Source organism: Cyclopterus lumpus, chromosome 16 (assembly GCF_009769545.1).
Source record: "Cyclopterus lumpus isolate fCycLum1 chromosome 16, fCycLum1.pri, whole genome shotgun sequence".
NCBI lineage: Eukaryota > Metazoa > Chordata > Actinopteri > Perciformes > Cyclopteridae > Cyclopterus > Cyclopterus lumpus.
This window is the reverse complement of record NC_046981.1, coordinates 9,167,713-9,181,907: the sequence shown is the minus strand read 5'-3', so window position 1 is coordinate 9,181,907 and position 14,195 is coordinate 9,167,713. Positions and strand designations below refer to the sequence as shown.

General features: G+C 40.2%; 2 protein-coding genes across 4 annotated transcripts; both read left to right on the top strand.

The window, feature by feature from the left end:
• Positions 1-51: 51 nt before the first annotated feature.
• LOC117745537 lies at positions 52-1,971 on the top strand. Its single transcript, XM_034553933.1, has 6 exons — positions 52-295; positions 419-517; positions 813-869; positions 1,240-1,347; positions 1,448-1,564; positions 1,650-1,971. The coding sequence occupies exons 1-6, from the start codon at positions 134-136 to the stop codon at positions 1,677-1,679; spliced, it is 573 nt and encodes a 190-aa protein (XP_034409824.1). The 5' UTR covers positions 52-133; the 3' UTR covers positions 1,680-1,971.
• A 3,028-nt stretch (positions 1,972-4,999) lies between these two features.
• ptdss1a (phosphatidylserine synthase 1a) lies at positions 5,000-13,794 on the top strand. 3 transcript variants are annotated; one of them, XM_034554204.1, is made up of 13 exons: positions 5,000-5,269; positions 5,788-5,879; positions 6,175-6,219; positions 6,309-6,433; positions 6,545-6,703; positions 6,925-7,076; positions 7,690-7,831; positions 10,112-10,224; positions 10,908-10,973; positions 11,140-11,239; positions 11,416-11,484; positions 12,068-12,134; positions 12,246-13,794. In XM_034554204.1, the coding sequence occupies exons 1-13, from the start codon at positions 5,100-5,102 to the stop codon at positions 12,380-12,382; spliced, it is 1,437 nt and encodes a 478-aa protein (XP_034410095.1). In that variant the 5' UTR covers positions 5,000-5,099; the 3' UTR covers positions 12,383-13,794. The 3 variants fall into 3 exon arrangements, with proteins under 3 accessions (XP_034410095.1, XP_034410097.1, XP_034410098.1); XM_034554206.1 differs by having other exon boundaries at positions 5,017-5,269; positions 12,267-13,794; XM_034554207.1 differs by lacking the exon at positions 5,000-5,269 and adding an exon at positions 5,563-5,657.
• The last annotated feature ends 401 nt before the right edge of the window (positions 13,795-14,195 follow it).

Genomic DNA, 14,195 nt, shown 5'->3' with positions numbered 1-14,195 from the left:
GGGGGGGGAGGGGGGTGAAGAGACAAAGACCATTGACAATTGATTTGGCAGGTCATTTCCTTGTCAAGCTCATTTTGACAAAGCAGAGAATTTCAGGTCTGAATCAAGATAGTAGAAGAAGAAGAAAGAAAGAATGAAGAAGACTTTTGCATGTGATGAATCAATGATCATCACCATTCCCATCGGGAGTCTGAGAGACGCTGGAGAAGGTCAACTGATGCCGGAAAAGTTTCAGTGCGTGTACAAAGATTCCTACAAGGTCTTTGCTATCAAAGGGAAACCTAAACCTCTCGGAGTAAGTTGAATTGTTTCTTACACAAGAAGAGTCATCGTCATATAATATTTCATAGCTTCATATTTGTATTTCTGTCTTCGACTTGCAGCGTTGTAATGCAGTATTTTTCTCGTTTTGTATTAGGCAGCCCAAGCCATCGCTGGTGTGTTCATTCTCGCGCTCGGCCTGATTTTTATGACCACAGAAGCGTTCCACTTAATCTACACTCTGCCCAGCGTTCTGGTAAATACAGACTACTAATTTATTCAACACACACATATCGTATCACTCCGGATAACTATGTGAAAATATAATCAGAAACCCTATTCTATAGACATTACCATTGCTTTTCACCTATTTTATTTAACAGGGAACTGTATAACTATGCATCTGTTCTTCTCCTTTGGCTTCTGTGACATTTCAATTTCTCTGCATTGGATGAACAACATTTATCTTGTCTTGTATTCTTTTGATGCTTCACAATATTCACTATTATATCTCTGTCTTAAATAATCGACATGTTTTATCAATATCTTAGTTTGTGGTCTGTGGCATCCTGTCCTATGCAGCTGGACATTATCCAAACATGTACGTGGTAAGTACAAAATTACGTTTTTTTAATAATTTTTTTCTAGATACAGTAATATTTGTAATGTTTCCAACTGTTGTTTACCAAAACTCATATATCTTAAATAAGAAATAAAACGTTGATTACTAGTGTTTGTATGCCAAAATAACAAAGTGACAAAGTAAAAAAAGGACTTAGTAAGGACTTTTGTAATCCAATTAGACTCTATTCTTTGTAAACTTGCCCCAAAAAAAGAATAATTATTACACATTTTTATTTCAAGAATGTTGCTCTTATGAAATCTAAAAGACACGACATCCTGATCCGGTTCTGTTTTTTTAACCTAATGATGATTTTCAGTCATGCCTGCCATCTTCATGCCTCTTTCACCTTCCAGACTAAGCTGTCATTCTCTCTGAACATCGTCAGCTTCTTCTGGTCAATTGCAGCAATTAGTTTATGCTTCATCCATCTTCATGTTTCACCAACAGAGAGCTCGAACAAGGTATAAAGAAAACAGCATGTACCCTCTTTACGTAACATCTGTGGCTTTCTGAAGCACAAAGCAAAGTGTATTTATTCCATCTCTGTCTCAACTTTTAAAGATCCATGAAGGAATCAAAGGACTGATTGTGACTCTGCTGGTTGTTGAAAAGTTAATTGCCCTTTCCTTGATCTACTGGTTGAGTAAAGCTGTATGCAGACAACATTTCAATACTTTGGTATGTCTTTTTTTACACACATAGCAACTGCATACACTGTAAGAGGAATGTGATTATTCATAACTGACTGATTCTGTATCTGCAGCCCATCATACTGCTGAAACATGGAGACTGAGGCTTAATGAAGCTCAACCAGCCAACGAGCAACCACTTATTTATGGTACTTTAAAATCCTTATTGTATCAAAAGTGTAACAACCAATCATGTCGAATACCCCTCAATATAAAACATATAAAGAATGCAAAATTAGCTTTTGTTTTCCTTTCAGAAGTAAGTAGCTAAAAAAATACGTAAGCATGTGAATGAGCCAGCACTTGGATATAGATTACCCATTATTATACAGTGGTATGAAAAGGTTTGGGCACCCCTGATCATTTTAAAGATTTTCCTTTATGTATCATTGGTTGTTCGGAACAGCAATTTCAATTAAATATATCATATAGCAGACAAACAGTGATATTTAAGAAGTGAAATTAAGTTTATAGGATTTACAGAAAGTGTGCAATAATTACTTAAACAAAAGTAGGCAGGTGCATACATTTGGGCACCCTTGTTGTTTTATTGATTTGAATACCTTTAGCACTAATTATTGGAACACCAAATTTGTTTGGTAAGCTCATTGACCCTTGACCTACATACACAGGTGAAGCCAATCATGAGAGGGTATTTAAGGTGGCCAGTTGCAAGTTGTTCTCCTCTTTGCATCTTCTCTGAAGACTGGCAACATGGGAGCCTCAAAACAACTGTCAAATGACCTGAAAACAAAGAGTGTTCAACATCATGGTTTAGGGGAAGGATACAAAAAGATAGCTCAGAGATTTCAGCTGTCAGTTTCCACTGTGAGGAACATAGTGAGGAAATGGAAGACCACAGGCACAGTTCTAGTTAAGGCCCGTAGTGTCAGGCCAAGAACAATCTCAGATAAGCAGAGGCGAAGGATGGTGAGAACAGTCAAACTCAACCCACAGACCAGCTCCAAAGACCTACAACATGATCTTGCTGCAGATGGTGTCAGATGGCATCGTTCAACTATTCAGCGCACTTTGCACAAGGAGATGCTGTATGGGAGAGTAATGTGGCAGAAGCCTTTTCTGCGCCCATGCCACAAAAAGAGTCGCTTGAGGTATGCTAAAGCACATTTGGACAAGCCAGCTTCATTTTGGAATAAGGTACTGTGGACTGATGAAACTAAAATTTAGTTTTTTGGACATAACAAGGGGCGGTATGCATGGCGGAAGAAGAACACAGCTTTCCAAGACAAACACTTGCTACCCACAGTTACATGTGGTGGTGGTTCCATCATGCTGTGGGGCTGTGTGGCCAGTGCAGGTACTGGCAATCTTGTTAAAGTTGAAGGTCGCATGGATTCCAGTCAGTATCAGCAGATTCTTGCGAACAATGTTCAAGAATCAGTGACAAAGTTGAAGTTGCGGCGGGGCTGGATACAAGACAACGACCCTAAACACAGCTCAAATTCTACCAAAGCATTCATGCAGAGGAACAAGTACAACGTTCTGGAATGGCCATCTCAGTCCCCAGACCTGAATATCATTGAAAATCTGTGGTCTGTTTTAAAGCGGGCTGTCCATGCTCGGAAACCATCAAACCGGACTGAACTGGAGATGTTTTGTAAAGAAGAATGCTCAAAAATACCTTCAACCAGAATCCAGACCCTCATTGGAAGCTATAGGAAGCGTTTAGAGGCTGTTATTTCTGCAAAAGGAGGATCTACTAAATATTGATGTAATTTTTCTGTTGGGGTGCCCAAATTTATGCACCTGCCTACTTTTAAGTAATTATTGCACACTTTCTGTAAATCCTATAAACTTAATTGCATTTCTTAAATATCACTGTTTATCTGCTATATGATATATTTAATTGAAATCGCTGTTCCGAACAACCAATGATACATAAAGGAAAATCTTGAAAATGATCAGGGGTGCCCAAACTTTTTCATACCACTGTATTTGTATACATCCCCCCTTTGAATTGTGTTGCTTAATCATTTCACGACAGACGGGTCAGCAATGACAAAAAGAGGTATTGTTGTTTCTGATCTCCAAATTTAACGTTTGTCTCAACTCCTGGAAGTTTGGCTAATATTCTCAAACTTCTTCGATTGTAACCAGTGTTGTTCTCTGTGAATTCAGTTTATTTATATTTGAATCACTTTGTAACTTTGTTTTTGGCAAATAAAGATGCATATTTAGTTTGTGTATGTCTTCTTTGTCTTCTTGTGAAACTACTACACCGTGTCCTACTTTGGACAATTCCAGATATACAGCTAAAACAATAATTTACTGGTTTTAAGATTAGCAAATTATGCAAATTATCCCCCAAATAGTATATTTATATTTTTTGTATCAGAAAAATAATGTAACACATTTTGTTGTGATGCATTTGTTACAAACAACAAATGAAATAGCCTACAATAGCCAAGTGGATAAAATAGTGCGAACATACACCAGCTAAACCCAGAGAAAACAAGATATTTCTTACTCTGTTTTACAACCAAACAATAAATGATTGCCATGCTAACTTTAAGTTGTTAGACAATTCCGCAGATAATTAAAAATAAATGGTACTAGAAGTACCATCCACTAACTTAATCCCCTACCCCAGGTATGGGTTATTGATAATCTAGTACAAAACATGCTTTTTATAACTTTATTTCTCATCATTCTTTTTGTGTATTATGTACTGTATAGGTGAACAATATGCTCAATTTAATTTGGGGAGATTATGAGTAAAATCCCTTTTCACTTGTTTCCTAAACCAACACAATTAACATGACGGTGAACCTTAAGAAAACTAGTCGGTCGTTGCTGCTCGACAGCGACCCCTGCTGGGTACGGACGATATTTCTTCGGTTTCAGTGACATGTGAAGCCAGGAGCGGCCACGTGGGGGCGATAAACACACACACACACACACACACACACACGCACACACAATTAAGTGTAAAGTAAATTCACCTTGCAGTGCAGGATGTCATCAAGAAAACACATTCATTTGACCTTCAAATAACTGTACTGTAGTGACTATGTTCAAGTTACCAAACCCTACAATTGTATCCATCCAGGCGGCCACAGCGATTCAACGTGAGCATAATTAGAAAGGCAACCTCTGTACTTTGTCACGCTTTAAAGTCCTTGCACGAAGGTCACGCTAAAAACAACCAGCACATGATGGAGGGCGTGTGAACTGTGATCTCTCTCTCTCTGTCTCTACAAACATGTTACACCAATCACAACCAAAAGTGAAAACTTTCTCCAAAACTGTCTTCCCCCCTTTGAACCCTCTGTTCCTCACTCTGCTTTTGCCTGTTTTAATCTCATCTGCACGCTGCCAGTTCGCCATGTAATCGTGCATATTTATTCAGTAATCGTGCATATTTATTTAGTATTCGTGCATATTTCTTTGAACCATTGCCTCTGTGCAGCAGCAGCAGTGTGTGTGGTGGTCGCAGGCGGTAGTGGAGCACTTTCTCACGTTACTGTGAGGCGCCGCTGCTCGCCGCTCTGCGTCCTCCTGACATGGCTTCAGTGTACACCTTGAGCAAGGATGATGTGAACTACAGGATGCATTTCCGAATGATAAACGAGCAGCAGGTCGAGGATATCACCATCGAGTTCTTCTACAGGCCGCACACGATAACGCTGCTGACATGCACGGTGCTCAGCCTGATGTATTTCGCGTTCGCGAGGTAAGTCGCTCGGTTAGCTCGGTTAGCTCGCGCTCGGCTAACGGCAGCAGTGATGCTCCGACAGGTACCGCGACACGGGGAGGGTAGCTAGCTTCTAGCTGCTCCACAGGAGGATTTATCCCGGAAACACAATCGTCTGTCCTCGGGAAGCAACCCGGTTCACTTTCTCGGTGACGACTGCCTGCATTGTGACCTAAGTTAATCAAAATAAACGTGTTATATCACGTTGGTCTGGGAATGTGCATCGTTTCCTGTGCTGACATCATAGCTACAACAATGCAACAGCAAGGAAACGAGTTGTCACATCCACAGTGCTGCTTTACAAAGCACGGGCAAATCTAATGCAACGAAAACACGAATGTCTCCTTTTTAAAACACCTTTAGACCTGTGAGGCACATTCACTTCACCACAGACATAAAGCAGAGACTAATGTTACTATTCAAAAGTGTCTGTTCAACATGTACCATCCTGGTGATATTTACTGTTCTTTTGAACCGTTTCTGTTTTCTGCCTGCAGAGATGATGGAAATCCCAACAATAATCTTTGGGTGGGGCTCATCCTGGTCATCTCCTTCTTTCTTGTCATCAGTGTTTTGGCATTTCCCAACGGTGAGCAAAACAATGCCCCTAATGTTATTATGTCAGTGTGGTCAAAGTATCTGCGTTGTCATTGTTACAGTTAGCCTGAACAGACATTAGTATTTACTGTGCTTATTGCCTATGTGACACCCATAGTTCCAACAAGGAACGCATTTTAATACTGTGAAAACCAAACAAGGAAGCAAAAAGGTCTCGGTTTAGAGGTGATATATGTGAAACGACAATACAAAGAAAAACATAGTGTCCATTTCATGTGCTGTAGAATATATCTTTTGAAATGGTATCTTCATGTGCCTCACTTTAGGTCCATTCACTAGACCACACCCAGCAATATGGCGAATAGTTTTTGGTGAGTATTAATAAAACTCTCGGAGGGTGAAAACAGTTTTGATTTGGACCTCAGATTTCCTGAATGTCATGTGTCTCTGTGCTGTTAAGGTCTGAGTGTCCTCTACTTCCTGTTCCTGGTGTTAATCATCTTCCTCAACTGGCAACAAGTGAAGCAGCTAATGTATTGGCTGGACCCAAACCTGCGTTATGCCAAGAGAGAGGCAGACATAATGGTGAGTGATGTCGGCCTGCACAGAAAACAATTTGCATATTGATTCACATGCACCAGTTGGGTTCACTAGCAGGGGATTATCAATCATTCTAATCGGTGCTGCTCTCTGCAGGACTATGCGGTGAACTGCCATGTCATCACCTGGGAGAGAATCCTGAGCCATTTTGACATTTTTGCATTTAGCCATTTCTGGGGCTGGGGTATGAAGGCCCTGCTGATTCGAAGCTATGGCCTCTGCTGGACCATCAGTATTACATGGGAGCTTACTGAGGTAAGGAAGCACATCCCAGATGAGGTCATCACAGTCCCTTTCTCTTTTTATTTTAAGATTATTTAAGATTGTGATGTTCGTGTTTCATCCAGGGGACTTGATGGGTTTGGGCTATTCTCAATAACTTGGCATAACCCATATTAATGATTGTAGACTGAAAAGTTAAGTTTTTAAGATATGATGAAGAGTGAAGACTCATAGCCTCCTAATCTCCCGTTCAGCTATTTTTCATGCATCTGCTGCCTAACTTCGCTGAGTGCTGGTGGGACCAGGTGATTCTGGACATTCTGCTGTGTAATGGAGGGGGCATCTGGCTTGGCATGACTGTCTGTCGCTTTTTGGAGATGAGGACCTACCACTGGGCCAGTATTAAGTATGACCCTACAATCTGGAAATGAACTACAAGTAACAGTTTGTGTTCATCCTTCGTCTTTTGGATTTGTTATGTTAGTTTTAGGTTGTGATAAGGGAAATGGGGTTTATATGAAGAGCCTGGTCTATGCGTTTTATGTTATCAGCCCTAACTGAGTAATAATATACAGTATATAACATATAATGCATGTAATACATTATCACTTTAATTTAAACTGAAATTTAAAAAAAGTATATCCATAAAGGATGAAATTACAATCTAAATCATTTTGATATAGTCCTTTTTTTTGCTTTTATGCTTTATTATGTAAGTTAAAACACATTCTTGTGAATGTGAGCCCATTGAAAAATATCTTGTAATGTATTTAATCACATTGAAAACAGATAAGTTAAATGAGTAAGAGCTACCTAATGCATCAAACAATGCATTTGAGAAACCATCTTAAGATACATAAACTGTTTTGAAATAGGATCTTACAAGTTCATCAAGGCGGAGTGGACGTGAATGATTAATGTGTTGGCATTACTTTCATCCCGCTTTGTCTACTAACACAATACTTATTGTAAATCTATCTGCAAGTCTTTGTAATCCTTCTCCTGTGGGTCTCACTCAGGGACATCCACACCACCACGGGGAAGATCAAGCGAGCCGCGTTGCAGTTCACCCCCGCGAGCTGGACCTACGTACGCTGGCTTGACCCAAAGTCTTCCCTGCAGCGAGTGATGGGCGTCTATCTGTTCATGATTATCTGGCAGGTGGGTCACTGAGAAATCCTCTCTCTCCATCTCACGGTGACTAAGTGCTGACTAGTCAGGGATCATCCGGTGTGCTCCAGGCTAATCCAATTTCTTCCTCTGCTGTTGAAATCTAAAACCTGTCTCGCATGGATTCATATAATACATGAGTGTCCTGCTTTCTACACATTAACAGCTAATCCCGTACGGGTGAACGATACGCTAGATTACTGAGGAGCAATTGGGAAAGCAGTGGATGGAGAACTTGAGTAAGCTCCATTGCTTTCCACTGGAGAGTCAACTGTGGCTGCCAAATTTCTACCCGATGGCAACCATGGTGATGAAAGCTTTCTAAGATTTTTGTTTGGCGATGAAACAACATTGTCCTCCCCGCTCCCTCATTAACGCAGGTCCCAACTCCCTTGAGGCTATAAATAGTAATTACCAGTCTTTGAGAATTAGTTGAAGAGATGGGGGATGTCTCGGCTGTACTTAGCATGGTGACAGTTTAGCTGCTCTTCACTGGCTTCAACCACACAGGCTCCAGGCCAAATGAGTGAGTAACACGGCAGCGGTCCTCCCTCTCATTATCCAGTGCGGATGAGAGGTACTAGGGCAGAGTGTCCTCCGAAATGACAAAAATTGACAATTTGTGAATCCAAGTGTGACTGGCATTGTCGGATAATCTGTTTGTGACTGTCCTGGTTGAACTTGTTGACCTTTTTACTTCATCTGCCTGTAATAAGGCACAAATTGACTCTCATTGCCAATCGATCTTAATTACAACACACATTTTGAGTAGTTAAACACAAGTGTAACTAAAACATTAATAATGACTGCATTCCTTGTCGGTGGACTCTGCTTTCGTGAACACAGTCTAGATGCAAGGCAAGATGTATTGGCACATGAGAATGAAATAGAGCTGTCATTACATGTTATTAACTATACCTGTGCTTGTCCTGCGATGACGTCAAAACATTTATTGTTTACATGGTCCGTGAAAACCCCAAACTAGTGTGTGGTAAAGACGCTGAACAATCATCAAATGAGAAAAACGTCTGTTCATGAGAGAGATATGCAGCATAATTATAGTTAAAGAAATTAAAGATCGTCTAGCTGTACAATTCACAGAAAGGTTTAATTTTACATTATCTGTGCAATGCGGGTCTTGAGGGAGCGACTAGCTTAACGCGTTCTCCTTTATTTACAAAGTTGGCGGTTCGATCCGTATGTTGTGTGAACCCAAGTTGCTCCTTAAATGCTTAGGATTGTGTAACTGCAGCGGTCAAATTTCATGTATGGATGGATATGACTATTGAAATAGAATTGAAGTCATGCAGTCAAATGGCACATAGGAACTGAAAAGACATGGTGCAGTACATCCAGTTCCACTATGATAAATCAACATACATATTTTATTTGTAGTAAAAATAACGTCACAAACAATACCTCACTTAAATATACCTGCGACTTGCCTAGATTCTTTCATAGTGTGCGAAATAGTCTAGTAGTTAGAATATAGGATGTTAAAACATTTGATTGTGTATAAAATGGCACCTTATTCTACAGGCACCATTTACATTTTATTATTATAATAATAATAATAACATTAATGATCGCTTCAGTTTCAGGGTCCTGGTATTGTGCATGGTGGCCATCTCAAACTCTTAGCTTTGGGACAATTGACTAGAAGAAAACCATTGTTAATGTTATGTGCTCTTCCTACTATGACATGTCAAAATGTCTGCTTTGAAAATCAAGTTTTTATTGTGTTGGCACTGTACGCTTGCACACTGGATTTGTAGCTTTAAAGGTGCTTAGGGGCATTGACATCCATATTGGGTGAACATAGTATAAACTGTTCACACAAACAATAATCTTACAACAATACAGCAGGATAAAGCCAAAGCAACCAGTAGGTTATTAGGGCCAAACAGTGCAACGTTCTTGACTGTCTAACACGGTCACCTGACCATAATCCAACTCGCCATGTGTTAGTTACACTGCTAAAAAAACACAGGACAAAAATAAACCCTGGAGCAAATAATGTCATCATAGATATTCATTTTGACTATTTATACTTGCACAAGATTTGGAACCAGTAAAACGGAATACTTTATTTCCTCTTGGAGGCATTATTTAAGAACATTTGTATTAAGGATTGTGTATAAAAAAATGCTAATGTTCCTACACGCATCATTTCAAACTCAATGTGCTTTAATACTGAGCTAAAGTCAACATGTGCCTTTTACATATGAAGATGTTTTATTCTCTTCTACCTGTTTTTCTCTTTGTCAATAGCTAACAGAGTTGAACACATTCTTCCTCAAGCACATCTTCATCTTCCCTGCAAGCCATGCTCTTAGCTGGTGTCGGATCCTGTTTGTTGGTATCATCACAGCTCCAACAGTGAGGTAAAAATACATCTTTATCATTACATTACATTACATGTCATTTAGCTGACGCTTTTATCCAAAGCGACTTACAATAAGTGCATTAAACCATGAGTCCAAACTCAGAACAACAAGAATCAAGCAAGTACAATTTCTTCAATAACGTTAAACTACAGAGTGCTATCAGTAAGAGCCATTTTAAGTGCTACCAGAGTGCTACTACGGCTCTACCTTCCCTATTCAAGGTATAGTCGAAAAAAGATGTGTTTTTAGTTTGCGATGGAAGGTGTAGAGACTTTCTGCTGTCCTGATGTCAATGGGGAGCTCGTTCCACCAATGAGGAGCCAGCACAGCAAACAGTTGTGACATTGTTGAGTGTTTAGCTCGAAGTGAAGGAGCTACAAGCCGATTGGCAGAAGCCGAGCGAAGTGAACAAGCTGGGGTGTACGGTTTGACCATGTCCTGGATGTGAGGTTAGACCATGTCCTGGATGTAGACCGGACCCGATCTGTTCACAGCACGGTACGCAAGTACCAATGTTTTGAAGCGGATGCGGGCGGCCATCCCGCATGAGGAGATGAGCACTATGAACTGCCCATATTTACATGTTCTTTTCTTGTTTTGACAAAGATTAATGATTTGGCAAATAACAGATCAGAACTGCAAAATGTTCTAATATTTGCAATGTTTGTTTTTTGCTCCAGGCAGTATTATGCGTACCTCACAGACACCCAGTGCAAGAGAGTTGGGACGCAGTGCTGGGTATTTGGGTAAGTGAAACCTAAATTGTAGGCCTTACAAAACAAATGTACTTTCTCTCAGGTAAAAGCCACATAAAGGCATATTTTTCTTTTTAGCTTTCTTTCTCAGTAAAATTAGAAGTTTACTTAAGGTCAGATAATTCAGTTGTTGGTGTTTTTCTCTCCTCCTTCACAGGGCAATCGCTTTTCTGGAGGCCTTGGCGTGTATTAAGTTTGGACAGGACTTGTTCTCAAAAACCCAGATCCTCTATGTGATCCTCTGGCTGCTGTGTTTGGTAAGATCAGGTTCACAGTACGGCTGCATTTGTGTCAAAATGAAAGCCATAAAATCATGTGACTTAATGTTGCTGCCAACACATAAAAAAAACACTTAAACAGCTAAACTTAGTTATTGATTATGCATTTTCCATGAATCATTAAGCAGTCTCTGTTATCTGTGATCTGTTTTTAGGCCTTCATTACATTCCTGTGCCTGTTTGGAATGGTGTCGTGTGCTGAAAATTATGGTCCAAGAAGAAAGGTATGTCTATAGTGTTTTTTGTCGTAACAAAAAGTCACTAATATTGGTCTCAGTTTAAATCTATCAGGGATGCATGGAAACTCAAATAGTTTAAGTAACCTGTAAACTGGTAATTGTGGTGTGTGTGCACCTGCACAAGTGTTATGGATATGTTTGTTATGTACTGCACGTGAAGACTTAAAGAAAGCACTTCCAACATCGACCCCATAACTCCGATATACAGCGATGATGGGCTGCAGCAGCATCATGTGAACTCCTTTGGCTTGAATGTTACAGATGCTGATTGTAATGGAAAAGTACCGCACCCCTGCTGTAATACTGCCTGTGAGACACTCCTTGATATCATTACTTGTTCCATTACTTGGTTAATATGTCACAAGTATAGTGGGCTGCACCCATTCCTGACACCTATGTTCAGCTGACGTACTCTTGAGGACCCTCTGTGAATATCGACTTTCAGACCCTTTCCCCCTTTTTAGAGGTTATCACCATGAAAGCTGTGCATGGCCACTTAGCTGCTATATGTTCCCTGTCCAGTCAATGGTATGCGTGTCATGTGTCTGAATCTCTTCTCCTGTCACAGAACCTCTCAGAATGTGAAGACAGTAATTACCCTGAATATGCTGACCATGTGTCAGGCGTCTATAAAGGTACAGTGACTTTACTGTAATTCAGCAACTACATGAAAAGGCTAAAAAAAGTGTTGGAATGATGTTTTACTCTCAATGTATTCACATTGTTTTATAACCCCCTTTCCAAAGTGTTTGACCCTCGTTTTTCAGAAGAGACAGATGTGGACGACGACGACGACGAGGAGGAGGAGGTCAGCCCTCCGACCCGGCGCAGAGGGAAGGGCTCCGAAAAAACCAAATCCATCAATGGCCTGGACAGCCAGTAGGAGTTGGAGCCAGAGGCTGGTGTGCGACTCCTGAACTCACTCCAGGGAGCCAGGTGTGAAGGATCACAGGTTGAAAAAGGGGGTAAAGATACAATCACTTCCTGGTGTAATTAAAGTCAAAAGCCCCTCACTACCGTAGAGGGAGTGGAGACAGGAGAGGCGAAGTGGATGAACAGGCCCATGCAGTGTTTATTAGGAGTGCACAGGGGCTTGGACTAGAGATACACACTTAACTGTGTGCTGTAGTCACACAAAACTCCTAAACCACTCATCACAGGTTTTTGTGTGTGTGAAGAGAGCGAGAGAGAGAGAGAGAGCGTGGTTGTGTGTTTGTGAGAAAGAGGTGGCAATAAAAACTGCCAATTGTAGACTGCATGATCATTGTAGCTGATAAACTATAATTTACAATTATTCTACGATACAGTATATCATTAATGGTCATAGTACATTTGACTGGTTTACACCAGCCTCAACTCGTATGTTGGTTCAACACATTTCAATGTTAAAAGCCATTATCTAGACATGATCACATTAATTGAAGCCTCTATGTTTATAACTTGAATGTGGGCAGGATTTTAATGCAAGACTGCTTTAGCTTGGCAGGATCCTTGACTGAGGATTGTGTTTGACCTGGAACAAAGCAAAGCACACAGTTTAAGCACTTTTCAGAATGTTTTCTTGCAAATACTGTACATTTTGTAATGCTTGAGTATTTTGTGAATCATTGTGACCTTGAGTGATTTTACTCTCTGTCCATCTGTGGCTGCTATCTTCTTCTTTTTTTGTTCTCTCTCTACTGATAATGGAGGGCAATTATTCAAATTCCTGCATGTGTTGTCTGGTTCTACCTGTCGAAGTGCAGGTGTGTTTTTGTTTTACTGTCGACCTTCTTGGTATGGCATATATTGCATTTGCATGGCTGTGTCAAATCAAATGTTTTAGTAGGAACATGTTAGAGTAGCGAAGAGATCTCCGTATGACACCAGACACCAGGGCGCTAGTATTGTTATTTTTAGGTCTTTCACTGTCATCGAAACATTTCAATTCACCCCTTGTGCCTGTTTGCATGTTCTTTTTTTATTTTTATTCTCAACTTTTCTCAGTTTGTATTACAACTAAATGTTTGCTTTTTGTGTTTTTGATTCTTCTGCTCTCAAGTGCTTTCTTGAACGTTTATTTTCATTTGCTCTGTCGGCATCAACTCAGTACAGATATATCCCTCTTAATCCTCGACAATCCAGACGTTGACCTCTGTGGAATGGACCAGACCCTGCTACAGTAGACACAATCAATGGTACATTGTCTCTGGACTTAGATGTCATTTGCCAAAAACAATTCTGATTTAAAAACGGCTGTTCTTTTTCACTGTGAAATAATGAAACATAATAAAATGTTTTACATTTACTCTTAAACTCTTTTTGTTGTTATTGGAGGTATTTGCCCTTTTTTTTTTAAAAAGATGCAGTAGCACTACACTTACACCCTACTTTCAACAATTATGCCTTTATTGCACAATAAAAAATGTATTACATTCACAGGAGTAGGAGGGAGTTTGAATACGTAGCAATAGGAAATCCTGAATGACCTTGCTCGACCCCTGAAGAGCGCCGTGCTGCAGCAAAGGAGTGCTGGATTGGCTGACTCGAGCCCTGCCTGACTCAGATCAGATTTCACTCCGTCTGCAAACCATGAAACTCGCAGACTGAAATAGCTGCCTCGTGATGACCTATAACAACATCTTTCTGAAGGTACGGTTGATGTTCCCTTTGAAAAGAACAGCAACGAATGTTGTACAGTCAAAAAGATTAACGGT

Bases quoted from the DNA above. Each gene is read 5' to 3' on its own strand.
- LOC117745537 (XM_034553933.1), top strand. From the start codon at position 134: ATGAAGAAGACTTTTGCATGTGATGAATCAATGATCATCACCATTCCC. The intron at 870-1,239 runs GTAAGTACAAAA...TTCACCTTCCAG, and splicing joins ATTATCCAAACATGTACGTG to ACTAAGCTGTCATTCTCTCT. The intron at 1,565-1,649 runs GTATGTCTTTTT...CTGTATCTGCAG, and splicing joins GACAACATTTCAATACTTTG to CCCATCATACTGCTGAAACA.
- ptdss1a (XM_034554204.1), top strand. From the start codon at position 5,100: ATGGCTTCAGTGTACACCTTGAGCAAGGATGATGTGAACTACAGGATG. The intron at 6,704-6,924 runs GTAAGGAAGCAC...TCTCCCGTTCAG, and splicing joins TTACATGGGAGCTTACTGAG to CTATTTTTCATGCATCTGCT. The intron at 11,240-11,415 runs GTAAGATCAGGT...ATCTGTTTTTAG, and splicing joins TCCTCTGGCTGCTGTGTTTG to GCCTTCATTACATTCCTGTG.